Consider the following 17,616-nt stretch of genomic DNA (forward strand, 5'->3'; position numbering starts at 1 on the left):
CAAAATAAGGCTGGGGGTATAACTCAGAGGTAGAATGCCCCTGTGTTTACACCCCTTCCCACCAAACAAAGCGGGAATAGTGGCGCATGCTTGTAACCCCAGCATTTGGGAGGCTGAGACAGGAGGATCGTGGTTCACGGACAGCCTCAGCTACTTAGGCCCTTTGCAACTCAATGAGACCCTGTTTCAAAATAAAGAATAAAAAATAGGGTTGGGAGTGTAGCTTTGAGGTAGAATGCCCCTGGGTTCTATCCCCAGTACTGGGGGCGGAGGGGGGGGGGAATCCTTACCCAAGACACAATAGCCCAGACAGGGCAAATCAATGAAAGCAATTTCACTTCACTATTACTCTGACAGAGGGTCGAAAAGAAGGATCAATAGAGAAGGCAGGAACATTAATGTAAAAAGGGTAGGGAAAGGATCTATTGATATTTATACTGTTTCTTGTAGAGAGAAGAATCAACACTTCCTATAGCACACTCCCAGTTACATGACTCCAAAAATATTTTGTATAGACGTTTTGGGCATAAGTGAAAACAGGTACAATATAAAGACTTTCTTCAATTCACTCATTATCTGGATATTAGCTATTTGTGTGCCAGGCACTATACTTAGCAATGAGGGAAAAAAGATGAGGTCCAGTGGAGAACACAAAAATATAGTAGGGTGGTAGTCATATATACATGTGAGGTTATCGGGAGTCTTTGAAGGCATTCAAATTTGACCCACTAAATAAGGTGGTACAATCATATATATAAATATATGTACACATACATACATATTACAGCCGGGCATGATGGCGCACGCCGTAATCCCAGCATTTGGGAGGCTGAAACAGGAGGATTAGAGTTTGCAGGCTGTCTCAGCCACTAGTGAAGCCCTTTGCAACTCAACTGTTTCAATATAAAGAATTAAAAATTAGGGCTGGGACTGTGGCTTTGAGGTAGAATGCCCCTGGGTTCCATTCCTAGTACAGCAATAAATAAATAAATAAATAAATAAATAAATAAATAAATATAAAAAATTAAATATACATATTTATATACATACATACTGTAGTGTGTGTGTGTTTATGGGTGTGTGTATTACTGGTGATTAAACCCAGGAGCATTCTGCCTCTGAGATACACCCTATCTAATAGATACTATTCTATTTTAGCCAGCCTCACTAAATTGCTAAGGCTGGCTTCAAACCTGTGATCCTCTTGTCTCAACCTCTCAATTATTAAGACTGCAGGTGTATACCACCAAGCCCAGCCTAAATATATCTTTTTAATGTTTCATCTAAAGAAATGAGAAATAAACACAAAGCACTTCTGCATACCAAACAATGACGGCTGTTATCAAGGAAAAGTACAACTAAGACCTCAAATACCAGCTTTTATTCTTGCAACATTATTTTTACTTGAAAGAACATCAAACTGATTATTCAGACTTAAGTTTTTGGCAAAGATTTTCTAAAAAATTAATGAGATATGCTTTTCACTTCTAGTAAAACAACTGACAGTATTTGTTGCCAATGACTTTAGCCAGACATGGTAGCACAGGTTTGTAATCTCAGTATTTGGGAAGCTGAGACAGGAAGATCAAAAGTTTGTGGCCAACCTCAGCTGGGCCATCTGCAATTCAGTGAGACCCTGTTTCAAAATAAGAATAAAAAATGGGACTTCCGGGAAGATGGCGACCAAGAAAAGTGGGGCTTAAGAGCCCCGCTAACAACTAATCTCCATGACCACAAAATCAGCGCCTTTCATAGCCAGAAAACACCATCACCAGAGAAACAAAAATCACCAGGCTCCACAGAGAAAGCGGACTGAGAACAGAGCTCAGAGCCACAGAGGAGATACACCGGCCTCACGCCTGAGGACGCGGCAGCAGCAGCTGCCGGCGGCATCGGCGACTTCACCGAACAGCTACAGCAAGCCGAGGTGAGCTGCTGCGGAACAGCCAGGCGGGATTTCTCGCCGCAGGCAAAATCTAAAGCTCCCAGTGGCTGAGCTCAGCACACGCTGCAGGGATTCAGAGTGGAAATCAAAACCAACAAGAAATACGCCAGCCTCACGGCCGAGGGCGTAGCAGCAGCGCCGTATTGCCACCGGCGGCAGCAGCAGAGAATTCACCGAATCCAGTACAGCTACATCTGCGTACTCAAGAACAGTGAGTCAAATTGCGGGCCACAGAGGAGAAATCCCAGTACTGTACTCCCTGGGACTTGACCCAGTGGGGTAGGGGCGATGGCAGAGATATCACACCATAGGAGAACGTGCAACCTGGCACCCCCCACAGTCTAAAGCAGCCTCTATCGACTCTCTGGGTTGGAGACTCTGTGATACAACCCAGTAAAGGAGTAGTGGGGTCTGAGATACTACAGACTCGAGATCCAGAACACCTTAAGTGAAGTCATAGTGACCCAAGGGAAGAACCCAGAGGAGGCACAAACTTCCTAAATCATGGGAAAGAGGAATAATACTGGAGCAATGAATGCCCACAACCCCACAACATCAGAACCCGATAAAACAGAAAATCAGAGATTTCTAGAAGATCAAATCAGGAAAATAACTGTAGAAATAATAGAGGTGCTTCGAAAAGAACTCAGAGAGAGCCAAAAAGAGATAAAGGATGCAATTAATGAAGTAAAGGCCTCAATTCAAAGCACAAACAACCGATTAGACCACATGGAGAACAGAATCTCACTCTTAGAAGATGATCATTCCAAAAATGAACGCACAGTTTCTAATCTAGGAAAAAATATCCGACAACAGGAATCTGACATTGAAGAAATATGGGCCCATTTTAAGAGAGCTAACCTAAGAATAATTGGAATAGAGGAGGGAAAAGAAAGTGAAACCAAAGGGATCGACAATCTCTTCAAGGAAGTAATAGCAGAAAATTTTCCAAACCTAGAGCAAGAGGTTGATACACAGGTCCAGGAAACTTATAGAACTCCCTTTAGACAGGATCGGAGAAGAGGATCCCCACGCCACATAATTGTCAAAATGACCAATGTGGAAGCCAAGCAGAGAATCTTAAAGGCAACAAAAACAAAGGGCCAAGTGACATTCAGAGGCAAGCCAATTAGAATCACTCCAGACTTCCCAAACCAAGTCATGAGAGCCAGAAGGGCTTGGAGTAACATATTCCAAACTCTGAAAGAAAACAACTTCCAGCCAAAAATTTCCTACCCAGCAAAACTTTCTATCAAATTAGATGGAAAAATAAGAAGCTTCCATGACAAACAGAAACTGAAGGAATTTATGTCTTCAAAACCAGCACTAGAGAAAATACTCAAAGAGATTAACTACAAAGAAGAAATAGGTAACACACACCAGAACCAGAGAAACAAGATTTTCCACCCAACAGACAACTAAGATTGGTTATCTGTGGAGATTCATTATTTATGTTAGTCTTTTACCTATCTCTAAATGGTATTGTTTGCCTTTATTGATGTTAATTTTTAGGATTTCTAGTTGGAATATTAATATACCTTCAGATATAGCATTTGGAAATATTTTATCCCATTCTATTAGTAACTGTTAACTCTGTTTACATTGTCTTTGGATATACAATTTTTTTTTATTTTTTAGGGAGTTTGTATACTCTTCTGTTGCCTGTGCCATTAAAATCATAACCAAGAAATCACTGCCAATTTCAATGTTGTGAGGTTTTATGACCCAGATTTTCTCCTAAAAGTTTATAGTCTTAAGATTTATATTTAGGTCTTTTATCTATTTTGAGTTAATATTTGGATATGGGATTAGGTAAGGGTCCAACTTTATTCTTTTCCATGTAATTATTATGTTTCAACAATATTTAGTTAAAAGATTATTATTTCCACTACCAAATGTTCGTGGAAACCTTGTCAAAAATAACTTGACAATATAGGAAAGAATTTAGCTCTAGGCTTTTATTTAACTCCAATGGTTTATATATCTGCCTTTAGAATAGTACTACACTGTTTCAATTATTGTAGCTTTATATGGTTTGATATCAGAAAATATATATCTTCTAGCTTTGTTCTTTTTCAAGATTGTTTTGGGTATCTAGAGTCTATTTTCCATATTAGGCTAGATTTTTTTTTTCTGAAAAATAAATATATAAATATATGATAGTTACACCTAAAAAAAATATAAAAAAAAATATTCTCTGGTAAGAAAGTAAAAAGAAATATTGAAATGTTATCTTTAAGTCATCAAAAGCTTGGTATCAGACAAAGGAAACTGTTATGTGAGATTATCATTTTTAATTTTGGATAAATTGCTATAATACTAGATGTCAACCACTAAGCCAAACATGGGAGGGAGGGATGGGGAGAGAATGGGGTGGGGATCGGGTGGGGGCTGACTGGGCGATGTGTGCATGTATGTCTACAAAAGTTTGTATCCCACTATGATGTATGAATACAGTGCACCAATTAAAAAAAAAAAATACCAAAAAAAAAAAAAAATGGGCCAGGCATAATGGCACAAGCTTGTAATCCCAGCAATTTGGGAGGCTGAAACAGGAGGAGGGTGGTGCAAAGACAGCCTCAGCTGCTACTTAGTGAAGCCCTTTGCAAATCAGTGAGACCCTGTTTCAAAAAAATAAGAAATAAAATGTGTGTCTGGGCATGTAGCTCGGAGGTAGAATGGCCCTGGGTTCCATCCCCAGTACCACAGGAAAAAGAAAGAATAAAAAATGGGGCTGGGGATGTAGCTCAGAGGTAGAATGCCCTGGGTTCCATCCCCAGGACCACAGGAAAAAAAAAAAGAATTAAAAGTGGGGATGGGGGTATAGATTGGAGGTAGAATGCCCCTGGGTTCCATCCCAGTACCAAAAAAATAAGGGGGGGGGAACAAGTCAGGAGTGGTGATGTACTCTTGTAATCCTAGTACTTAGGAGGCTGAGACAAGACAATCACAGGTTCCTGGCCAGCCTCAGCTACTTAGTGAGACCCTCGTAACTTAGTGAGACCCTGTTTCAAAATAAAAGATAAAAAATAGGGCTGGGGGTATAAGTCAGAGGTAGAATGCCCCTGGGTTCAATTTCCCAGTACTGCCCCAAAAATGTAAAAAATAAAGCCAGGCATGGTGGCACACACTTGTAATACCAGTACTTGGGAGGCTGATACAGGAGGATCTCAGGTTCGCTGCCAATCTCAGCTACTTAGTGATGCCCTCCACAACTTAGACCATTTCAAAACAAAAGAATAAAAAATAGGGCTGAAATGTAACAAAGATAAAATGATCCTAGATTCAATCCCCAGTACTACCCTCCCCCCCCAAAAAAGGACAGTCAAATAGTAAGCTAAAAACACCACTTAACTATTAAAAAAAAATAAGAAAAAAACAGGCATTTCACGTGTATTATTCCATTTAATTTCACCAAAACCCACCAAGGATGAGAAAACAAGCTTGAAAAGCTATATACAACTATTCAGCAGTAAAAATCTGAGCACTCAGGTCTATTCCATTGCAAAGGCCATTGGTTTTAATATACCATCTGCCTTCCTGACTAAATAGATTGTCTACTTCCTAATGGTGGCTAATCAGGCAAAAATGTATCTGAATAAATGGTCATCTTTTGCTTTATTAGATATAAATGAGAGCTATTTGCCATACGAAATCAAATTGGTGTGAAGATTTTCTCCAATACTGAAAATATGAACATCATCTTGGTTTTGATTTTCCTTATTTGTAAACTGTTGAAAAGAATTTTAAGGCTTTCCAAAATCAGTCTTTTTTTTTTTTTTGGTCCTTGAACCCAGGGGCATACTACCTCGAAGCCACACTCCCAGCCCTCTCTTATTTTATTTGGAAACAAGGTCTCACTAGGTTGATGTGAGCCTCACTACTTGCTGAGGCTGTCCTCTTGTCTCAGCCTCCCAAATGCTGTGAGTACAAGCATGTGCCACTACGCCCAGCTCAATCACCTTTTCAAAAAATAAATTCAAGCCAGGCATGATGGCACATGCTTGTAATCCCCGCGCTTGGGAGGCAGGGACAGGAGGATCGCGCAGGTTAGAAGCCAGCCGCGCGCGCTGGCTTAGGAGACCCTGTTTCCAAATAAAAATGTAAAAATAGGTCTGGGAGTGTAGCCCAGAGGTAGAAGGGCTTCCAGGAACCCCAGTACCACCAAAAAATAAACATTAAAAATAAATAAATTAATTAACTAATTATTAATTCAGCCCGGTGTGGTGGCGCACGCCTGTAATCATAGCATTTGGGAGGCTGAGACTGGAGGATCACCGTTCACGGTCATCCTCAGCTACTTAGTGAGGCCCTCTGCAATTTAGTGAAACCCTGTTTCAAACTAAAGAATAAAAAAATAGGGCAGGGGATATAGTTTGGAGGTCAAATGCCTCTGGGTTCCATCCCCAGACCCGAAAAAAAAATTCAAAATTAGATATTAATAGTGATACCAGTAAATAGCCTGCCCACTTTACTCAAAACATTTTTCAGAGCCGGGCGTGGTGGCGCACGCTTGTAATCCCAGCTTTCGGGAGGCTGAGACCTGGAGGATCGCGGTTCGCGGACAGCCTCAGCTACTTAGTGAGGCCCTTTGCAACTCAGTGAGACCCGGTTTCAAAATAAAAAGAATAAAAAATAGGGCAGGGGGTGTAGCCCGGAGGTCAAATGCCCCTGGGTTCCATCCCCAGACCCGCAAAAAAAAAAAAAAAAAAAAAAAAAAAACCATTTTTCACATACATTCTCTCCCTTAATCCTCACAAGAAGCCAAATGAAATAAAAATGCTGCTTTTTTACAGAGGAAGATAGGCTTTCACAGGCTCACTTAAGTAACACAGGTACTACGAATGTGAACCCAGGACTCTGATGCCACTGCCTCATCTCACTATGCCTTTTCTCTGGCTTAAAGAAGAAACCAAAAAGGTGGGCATGGTGACACAACACACTTGTAATCCTCTGGGAGGCTGAGACAGGAGGATCTAAGGTTTACTGCCAGCCTCAGCTACTTAGTCAGGCCCTCCACAACTTAAGACCCTGTTTCAAAATAAAGAATAAAAAAAAAAAAAATAGGACTAGGGTGTAGCTTGTAGGTAGAATGCCCCTGCGTTCAATCTCCAGTACTGCAAAATAAGTAAACACACACATACAGACATAAGACAGACAGACAGACAGAATAGAAAACAGGGCTTAGAGTGTAGCTCGAAGGTAGACTGTCCCTGAGTTAAATCCCCGGTACCAAAAAAAAGGAAGAACCAAGAGCCAAGCACCATAGCACACAGCTAAAATCCCAGCTACCATTATCTGGGAGGCTGATGCAGGACAATCTCAAATTGGAACCCAGCCTGGGTGACACGGTTAAGATCTCATCACAAAAACAATGAAACAAAACAAAGAACCAAGACAATTTTCTTTGTGACAAAAAAAAATTTGGCTATAGAATGACGAAAGAAAATAAAGGTTTAAAAGCAAAACTGACAGTGGTGCACACTTGTAATCCCAGAAATTAGAAGGCTAAGACTGGAGGATCACAGTTCGCAGCCAGTCTTAGCTACTTAGGCCCTTTGCAGCTCAGTTAGACCTGGTTTCAAAATAAAAAATAAAAAATAGGGCTGGGGGTGTAGCTCGGAAGTAGAATATCCCTAGGTTCCATCCCCAGTAAAAATAAAATCCTTTAGAGCCGGGTGTGGTGGTGCATGCTTGTAATCCCAGTATTTGGGAGGCTGAGACAGGAGGATCTGGGTTCCCGGCTAGCCTCAGCTATTTATTGAGGCCCTTCACAACTTAGTGAGACCCTGTTTCAAAATTAAAGAATAAAAAAAAACAGGCTGGGGGTGTAGCATGAAGTAGAATGCGCCTGGGTTCAATCCCCAGCACCACACACAAAATTCTGTAATTCCAGTACTTGGGAAGTTGAGACAGGAGAATCACAGGTTCAAGACCAGCCTCAACAATTTAGTAAGGCCCTCAGCAACTTAGCAAAGACCCTATTTTAAAATAAATTAATTAGCCGGGCGTGGTGGCACACGCTTGTAATTCCCCCCCCACACTTGTTTGAAACCAGCCTGCACTAGTTCAAAACCAACCGCGCTAGTTTAAGAGACCCTGTTTCCAAATAAAAAGCATAAAAATAGGTCTGGGAGTGTAGCTCGGGAGGTAGAAGGGTTTCCAGGAACTCCAGTACCACCACAAAATAAAAATAAATTAAAAACAAATAAATAAAATAAATAAATTGGGCTGGGGTATAGTTCAGAAGTAGAGTGTTCCTGGGTTCAATCCCTAGTACCACAGAAACACAAAACACTTCAAATTTATTATTATTATTATTTTTTTATTATTATTTGTGGGGGGGGGGTCTGGGGATGGAACCCAGAGGCATTTGACCTCCAAGCCACACCCCCTGCCCTATTTTTATTCATTTTGAAACAGGGTCTCACTAAGTTGTGGAGGGTCTCACTAAGTAGCTGAGGCTATCCACAAACCACAATCCTCCGGTTTCAGCCTCCCAAATGCTGGGATTACAGCATGCGCCACCACGCCTGGCTCAAATTATTTTAATATATAACTCTTTTGCAAAATGCTATTATAGGCCAGGCATGTAATTCCAGTAGGAAACTAGGAAGCTGAAATAGGAAGATCACAGGTTCAAGGATAGCCTCAAGCAACCTAGTGAGACCCTGTTTCAAAATAAAAAATAAAAAAGGGCTGGGGTGTAACTCAGAAGTAGAATGCTCCTAGGTTCAATACCCAGTAACACACACAATAAAAGCTATTATAAGAACAGTAAAATTAGCATGGTGGCACACGCTTGTAATCCCAGCATTTGGGAGGCTAAGACCAGAGGATTAGAGTTCGCGACAGCCTCAGCTTCTTAGTGAGGCCCTTCACAACTCAGTGAGACCCTGTTTCAAAATAAAGAATAAAAAATTGGGCAGGGGGTGTAGCTCAGAGGTCAAATGCCCCTGGGTTCCATTCCCAGACCCGCCAAAAAAAAACCACAGTACATTTGGTGCATAACTGTAATCTCAGCTACTCTAAAAGGCTGAGGCAGGAGAATCTCAAATTCAAGGCCAGCCTCCGTAACGCAGTTATATATATTATATATATATAATTTTTTTTGTGTGGTACTAAGAATGGAACCCAGAGGGCACTCTACCTCTGAGCTACACCCCAATCCTATTTTTTAATTCCTTTTTAATATTATTTATTTATTTATTTATTTATTTATTTAGTGAGTCTGGAGATAGAACCCAGGGGCATTTGACCTCCGAGCTACACCTCCTGCCCTGTTTTTTGTTTTATTCTTTATTTTGAAACAGGGTCTCATGAAGTTGCAAAAGGCCTAAGTAGCTGAGGCTGTCCGCAAACCATGATCCTCTAGTCTCAGCCTACCAAATGCTGGGATTACAAGCATGAGCCACCACGCCCAGCTTCTTTTTTTATTTTTGAAATAGGGTCTCACTGAGTTGCAAAGAACCTCACTAAGTAGCTATGGCTGTCCTCAAACTGTGATCCTCCTGTCTCAGCTTCCCAAACGCTGGGATTGCAAGCATGCACCACCATGCCCAGCTTCAAAGTAAAATTTAAAAAGGCTGGGGATGGAATTTAGTGGCAGAGCCTCACTGAGTTCAATCCTCAATACTGAAAATTCAGTAAATATTTTTTTTTTTTAAATTAGCCGGGCTTGGTGGCACACACCTGTAATCCCAGCGCTTGGGAGGTTGAGACAGGAGGATCACATGGGTTAAAAGCCAGCCTCTCCTACTTAGTGAGTTTCTCAGCAACTTAGTGAGGCCCTGTTTCCAATAAAGTATAAAAAAGGTCACCAGGTGTGGTGGAGCACGCTTGTAATCCCCGCGCTTGGAGGCTGAGACAGGAGGATCGCACGGGTTCAAAGCCAGCCTCAGCTACTTAGTAAGGCTCTCAGCAACTTAGTGAGACCCTGTTTCCAAACAAAATATAAAAAAGGTCTGGGAGTATAGCCCGGAGGTAGAAAGCTCCTGGGTTCCACCCCCAGTACCACAAAAAAATAAATAAATAAAAATAAAATAAAATAAATAAATAAAAAAGGTCTAGGAGTATAGCCCAGAGGTAGAAAAGCCCCTGGGTTCCACCCCCAGTACCACCAAAAAAATAAATAAAAATTCCATTACAAATATCTCTCCTACATGTGAATACTAAATAGAAGATTTGAAATGATATTAATTTGACCAGCAAGTAAGACTTTTATTTTCTTGTGGTACTAGGAATTGAATCCCCTTTGTTTTTTTTTTTGTTTTGTTTTTTTTTGCAGTACTGGGGATGGAACCCAGGGGCATTATAATACCACCAAGCTATACCCCCAGCCCTAGTTTTTAGTCTTTGGTGGTGTTTTTTTTTTTTTTTTTTTTTTTTTTTTTGCAGGTTTAGGGCATTTGACCTCCGAGCTACACCCCCTGCCCTATTTTTTATTCTTTATTTTGAAACAGGGTCTCACTAAGTTGCAGAGAGCCTAAGTAGCTGAGGCTGTCCGCTAAGCTAACCGTGATCCTCCGGTCTCAGCCTCCCGAATGCTGGGATTACAAGTGTGCGTCACCACACCCGGCTTTAGTCTGTATTTTTGAAACAGGGTCTCACTGAGTTGCTAAGGGCCTCACTAAGAACCGCGATTCTCAGGTCTCTGCCTCCCAATGCTGGGATTACAAGCATGCGTGTACCACCACGCCCGGCCCCTTGAACATTTTAGGGAAGCAGCCTACCACCAAGCTACATCCCCAGCCCCACTTTTTTTTTTTTTTTTTTTTTTTTTTTGCGGTACTAGGGATGGAATCCAGTAGTGGCATTCTACCTCTGAGCTCTAATCTCAACCCTATTTTTTATTCTTTACTTTGAAACAGTCTCACTGAGTTAGTTGCAAAGGACCTCACTAAGCAGCTGAGGCTGTCCGAGAACCGTGATCCTCCTGTCTCAGCCTCCAGAATGCTGTGATTACAAGCATGCGCCACCACACCCAGCTTCTCTATGACTTTTTAAAATACCAAAAATAGTTCAGGTTAATGAAGACCTTCCAATAAAGCATGAATACTCAAAACTCTACTTCACTTTTCCATAAATCTTCCTAAAAAGGTGTCAACAAGTGTCAACATAAATTATTCTTATGTCTTCAAGACTGCTGATAACAAAAACTAGCTAAAATAAGTGGACTACTCATCATGATTAAGAAACTTTGTTTATAAAGATTTTTATCAAAATAGTAATGTTTTGACAATATTTACATCCAACAATTATTTAAAAATCAAGAGAGAAAACAAAAACATTTTGTCAGGGCTAGAGATATAGCTCAATGTTAGAGCTTACCTAACATGCATGAGGTCCTGGGTTAAATCCCTAGCACCGCCAAACAAAAAATTAAAAAATAAAAATACACTGTAAGCCAGGCGTGGTGGTGCATGCTTGTAATCCCAGCATTTGAAAGGCTGAGACAGGAGGATCTGGGTTCGCAGACAGCCTCAGCTACTTAGTGAGACCCTTTGCAACTCAGTGAGACCTTGTTTCAAAAATAAAGAATAAAAAATAGGGCTGGGGTGTAACTTGGAGGTAGAATGGGCCTGGGTTCCATCCCTAGCACCACAAAAAAAAAAAAAAAAAAAAAAAAAAAAATTTAAAAACAAAATACACTGTAAAAGCTGGGCATGGTGGCGCATGCTTGTAATCCCAGTGCTTCAGAAGCTGAAACTGGAGGATCGCACAGGTTAGACGCCAGCCTCGGCTACTTAGTGAGACTCTCAGCAACTTAGTGAGACTCTATTTCCAAATAAAAGTACAGTACAAAAAATAGGTCTGGGAGGATAGCCAGGAGGTAGAACAGCCCCTGGATTCCACCCTAGTACCGCCCCCCCACACACAAATACTGTAGTGACTACTATAGCCTTTAATTATACCAAATTTTAGATCAATACCACATACATTTTCTACTAGTTACCTTAAAATGGTATTAAAACAAACAAGAGTTTTTGACTACTCAAATTTAGAACTGTAAATACAAACAGTAAAAACCTAGCATGTTCAATACTTAGAAATACTTAGAAAAAAAGCTTAATCTGATTGGACCTATATCACCTTTTTTTTTTTTTTTTTTTTTTTCGGTGGTGGTACTGGGGATGGAACCCAGGGGCCTTCTACCTCCAGGCTAGACTCCCAGACCTATTTTATATTTTATTTAGAAACAGGGTCTGGCTAAGTTGCTGAGAGCTTCACTAAGTAGCTGAGGCTGGCTTCGAACCCGCGATCCTTCTGTCTCAGCCGCGCAAGCGCAGGGATTACAAGTGTGGGCCACCATGCCTGGCTCCAATATCACTTATATAAGAGGAAAAACCCATCACTTTAATGGCCTAAAATAATGAGTTCTTCCACAGTTTTGCACAAATTCGGTTACAATCTCCCAATAAAACTGTTCAAGCTCTCCATAGACCAAAATGTTTCTGCTATTCCAAAAAGTATACTGTAAGTTTTACATTCAATTTATACCTTCCCAAAATGAAATGTATAAGCCAATGACCTGACTTAACAAATGTTTAATGTCATATGACTTGACTCCAACAAAAAAATGGGCAGTTCAAAACATATGCTCATCATCATTTCTCTTATTCTACAAACCAGTTTCATGGTACAAAAAGAGCTTTGAAGGAGTTACTTGTATTCTCCCAGTTTATGACATATTTTTAAAATGAATCAACCAAGCTCTGGGTTAATATTAGTTTTCCTAATTCCCATTCATTCAACAAATATGTATTTACATGATCACAATTACTGTTACAAGAGTTACTTCACCTGCCACTTTTTATTTTCAGAAAACTATAAATATAAAGCCTGAGAAATCTGTAAAAGGAACTCTTTTAAAATTTACTAGAGAAGTTTCTACACAAACTGAAGTCAGCAAATGGTTGAAAACAGATGTCACTACAGCAACCCCCAAAAAAGGATGATGAAGGAATGTACTTACGTTTCAAAACAACGATCCACGTTGTCAGACATCAAAAGCAGCATGCATAGCTGTTCAAGGGCTATTAGTTGCATGTCCCTTTCATCTCCCTGTCCCATCTGTAGCCATTCCAGCAATGTATCCGGATCCACATCTGCCATGGTGTTTTAAAAGCCTCTTTGCTTAAATTTAAAAAGAAAAGGGAAAAAAAGTTGCTTAAATGTTCATAACGGCTTGAGTTTAATATCTCTTACATGTGCTAAAATCAAATTTTCATGGTGCTGTCCTAAGTAACTAAAAAACTCCTAAGCATGTCTGGATATAGTGCTAGTTAGTGTCCTTCTCAACTTTCCCTTATTCCTCGGATTTAATGTTCAAATACATTAGGCAAAAACCAGTTTTGCACAAGAGTATAAGCTGATTAGGTTGCCGCTTAACTAGAAACCAGAGCTGTCTTTGTCAAACACAGTCAAACAAGCTTTGGATCCCACTCCTGCTCACCAATGTCTGTGCCAAAAGGCAAAGAACACCTACACCTACCAAAGGTTGTTTTTTTTTTTTAAACAGCAAACTACTTCCCCCTTTCTCTCCCCAAAGGCAGATCTTCAGATAAGAGTTAGAACCAGTATTTTACTAATCCCCCTCGAAACTGAGTTTCTCCTTTAAAATAATCTCCAACTTCACAAATTCTGCTGACTTTTCGACTCCTGTTTTCAATACGTCCAAATACAAACGATAGTTAACTACCACTCTCTAGTTTTTTTATTTCGATAAACAAAAAAAGAAATACGAGTATTTGGGCAGCCTTGGCAACTGTTCTTAAAACTTTAAAGATAAATGCTAAAAGTGAAATGCAATGAACTTAACAGGTTAGGAATCGGAATGCCGGCTAATCCTAAGGGCCTTCTTTCCCCATCCCCATAGGATGGGGCAGCTGGTTACAAAAAATAAATAAAAATAGAGGACCAGCCCCAAGAGGCAGGTCACGACACCAGCTCCTCGCAAGCTCCGGGCCGAGAGGGCCGCCTCGGGTCCCGCCACCCGGCTGCCCGGGGCGCCCAGGGCGGGCCGCGGCGGCCCCCAACGGCGACACCGCGGGGCGGCCGACGGCGCCGGCGCGGAGCCCGCTCGGCTGGCGACCTGCGCGCCGAGGGGGCGAAGTTGGGGGCGCAGCCGCCGGCATGCGCGCTCCACAGGCCGCCGCCGGCCCCGCAGGGCGGCGAGCCTCCCGGGAGGGCGCGGGACGTCCCCGGAGCCCGGCGGGCTGCGGCCCCGCTCAAGGGCACGGGGAGCCGGCGGGGCTCGGGCGGGCCCGCCGCGGCACGGCCGGGAGGGAACAAAGGGGCCGACCCGGGGGCCCGAGGCCGCCGCCCGCCCCCGCCGGGCGACGCGGACCCCGGCCCGGCGCGGCCCTCCGACGGCCGGCGCGGCTCTCACCCGCGCTCGTCTCCCCGCCGCTCCGTCCAGCTCCCACAGGCCGCGGGCAGAGCCAGGCCCGGCCGCGGCCCTCGAGTTCCCAGGAAGCCGCAGGCCGCGCAGGTCGAGCCGGGTTGGCGGCGCAGGAAAAGCCGCGCCTCGTCCCGCCCCTTCCTCCGCGGGGACCTGGCGACCGGGAAGCGAGAGGGTCCCCGAGCGGCGGCCGCCGGCGCAGCTGCGTCCCCGGCACGCGGCAGCTCGGCCTGCGGCTCAGAGGCGGGCCCGCGCGGAGCTGCCGGCGGCGGCGGGGCAGGCCGCGACCGTCGCCATCCGGGAGGGGGCAGGGCGGAGGGCCGAGGGCGCGCCGGGCGGGGAGCGGCGGAGGCGGAGCGAGTGTGGCTGCGGGCCGCGAGCCTGCGGCCGGCCGCCTGGGGCGCTGCGGAGGCCGCGGGCCCCGCGCGGGGCGCCGACCGGGGGCGCGGGAGGCCGGGCGCTGTGCGCAGCTGTGCTCGGCGCCCCGGCTCCGCTGTCAGTCGGGCGCGCCCGGCGCCGTGCACGCGCGCGCGCTCCCGCCGCGGCCCCGCGACCCCCGCGCGCGCCGGCCCCGCTCGGCCGCCCTCCGCGCGGAAGTGCGTCGCTGGAGGCCCGGCGCCCCCGGGCCGCGGAGGAGCCGCCGCGCCCCCGGCCCGCCTTCTCCATCGCCGGGAGAGAACCCGGCTCCGCGGCTGCACCGCCCGCACGCTCGGCTCCTTGCCCCGAGGCTTCTGGGCACGGGACTTCCATGATTATTCCCGGCCAACTTGGAAATAAAATATGCCTCAACCGGGCGCGGTGGCGCATGCCTGTAACTCAGTATTTGGAGGCTGAGACGGGTAGATTTCAGGTTCGAGACCCGCGCCTGGTCATTTAGCAAGACCCTGTTTCAAAATTTAAAAAAAAAAAAAATTAAAAAAAAAATTGCGGGCGCATGTTTGTAATCCCCGCGCTTGGGAGGCTGAGACAGAAGGATCGCACAGGTTCAAAGCCAGCCTCAGCTACTTAGTGAGGCTCTCAGCAACTTACTGAGACCCTGTTTGCAAATAAAGTATAAAACAGGTCTGGGAGTATAGCCCGGAAGTAGAAAAGCCCCTGGGTTCCATCCCCAGCACCACAATAAATAAATAAATAAATAAATTTAAAAGGCTGGGAATGTCCCTGGACTTAATCCTCAGTACCAAAGATAAATAGTTAAAAAGAGCTGAGCTGTTATCTCAGGTAAAATGCACATGGGATTCAATCCCCTGTGCCAAAATATTATTTAAAAACATATGCCTGCCTCCAGGATACACTTGGATATTGCAGTATATAATGCAGTATATAATTAACCGAATATAGGTCCTTTTTTAAAACTCAAATCCCTTACTCAAGTTTTTAATCTTTCAAATAAATGGAATATATATATATATATATATATATATATATATATATACACACACACACACACACACACACACACACATAGTATTTAGGACATGAACTCTTAAGCAATCTTTAAGCTGTGCATTCTTAAATTTAGAGATTTACACTTTGGAAATTTACAGATTTGCATTTCTGATAGTTATTACCACATGTCCCACTGTCACAGGTCCCCTAGGTCTCCTATTAACAAATAGAATCAAGCCAGGCATGGTGGAGCACGCTTGTAATCCCAGCATTTTGGAGGCTGAGACAGGAGGATTGCAGTTCAAGGACAGCCTCAGCTACTTAGTGAGGCCCTTTGCAACTCACTGAGACCCTGTTTCAAAATAAAGAATAAAAAATAGGGCTGGGGGTGTAGCTTAGAGGTAGAATGCCCCTGGGTTCCATCCCCAGTACCACAAAAAATTAAAAAATAAATAGAATCAAGAAAACATGATAATAGAGTCAACTATCTTGTCACAGCAACACATGAAAAAAATTATTTAGAAGCCACTAGTGTGAGACCAGGCGTGGTGGTAGACCTGGAGGATCGCGGTTCGCGGACAGCCTCAGCTACTTAGTGAGGCCCTCTGCAACTCAGCAAGACCCGGTTTCAAAATAAAGAATTAAAAAAAAAAAAAAAATAGGGCAGGGGGTGTAGCTCGGAGGTCGAATGCCCCTGGGTTCCATCCTCAGACCCGCAAAAAAAAAAAGAAGCCACTAGTGTGAGTTAGAGCTGCCAGAACAATCTTCAAAGGAGGAAGTGGACCTTCAAGAAGGGGTCCAATGAACAGGACAGGGAAGAATGCAAGGAAAGCCTGGTGTGTTGATAGAGGAAAGGGACCTGGGCCCTCAGCAAAGAACCAGCTTCAAGCTACAGGAGGGAGATAAAGTTTGGGCTATTGAATTAAGGGCCTTGAATGTCAATGCAGAAATTAGACTAAGCCAAGCATTAGTTTCTGGACTGGAACAATTAGAATCCTACGATGATTTATAGGCAATCATGTCCAGAATGGCTAAAAGGAACTACCTAAACCAGGAGATTGCTGGGAAGTCATTAAAATGCTCTATCAGTGAAGGAAAGGAAGGCCCAGTTACTGGCAATAAGAATGGAGAAGTAGACCTAAGAAACATTTTAAAAGAAGCTATATCAAAATTTAAATGAATTATTATTATTATATTTTTTGGTACTTTGGTACTACCTCTGAGATATACATCAGTCCTATTTTATTTTTATTTTGAAACAGGGTCTCACTAGGTTGATGAGAGTCTCACTACTTGCTGAGGCTATACTTGAACCTGAGACCTCCTGTCTCAGTGTCCCAAGTACTGGGAATTACAAGCATGCACCACACCACCACACCAGACTAAATTGATTACTTTTAGCCATTACCCACAAAAAGGACTTGGAAGTTCAGAAAATGATTTGCTGCTAACAGAAAATTTTAAAAGTTTTTTTTTAATGACCTAAGTCGAGCCAGGCATGGTGGCATGCTTGTAATCCCAGCACTTTGGAGGCTGAGACAGGAGGATCCAAAAGGTTTGAATCCAGCCTGTTTCCAAATAAAAATATAAAATAGGTCTGTGAGTGTGGCACAGAAGTAGAAGGTTTCCAGGAACCCCAGTATCACCAAAAAAATAAATAAAAATAAAATAAAATAAACCTGGGAGTATAGCCCAGAGGAAGAAAAGCCCATGGGTTCCATTCCCAGTACCACAATTAAATAAAATAAAAAATGACCTAAGTTCCTTTCCTGTGTGTAAATGTGTGGTTTTTGTTTTGTTTTGTTTTGTTTTTGTTTGTGTTTGTTTGTTTTTTGTGGTACTGGAGATTAAACCCAAGGGCATTCTACCTCTGAGCTAT

General features: G+C 43.3%; 1 protein-coding gene across 8 annotated transcripts in view; it reads right to left on the minus strand.

Moving 5' to 3' along the window:
• HECTD1 (HECT domain E3 ubiquitin protein ligase 1) overlaps positions 1-13,060 on the minus strand; it is a gene marked incomplete at both ends in the record, with an annotated part of 106,727 nt that extends 93,667 nt beyond the window's left edge. For all 8 annotated transcript variants that reach the window (XM_080706757.1, XM_080706756.1, XM_080706752.1 and 5 more), the window contains one exon: positions 12,921-13,060. In XM_080706757.1, coding sequence (XP_080562883.1) covers positions 12,921-13,060 — 140 coding nt within the window. The remainder of the gene's footprint in view (positions 1-12,920) is intronic.
• Positions 13,061-17,616: the final 4,556 nt, after the last annotated feature.

The sequence above is a fragment of the Muscardinus avellanarius genome (assembly GCF_963383645.1).
Source record: "Muscardinus avellanarius genome assembly, chromosome: 12".
Taxonomy (NCBI): Eukaryota; Metazoa; Chordata; class Mammalia; order Rodentia; family Gliridae; genus Muscardinus; species Muscardinus avellanarius.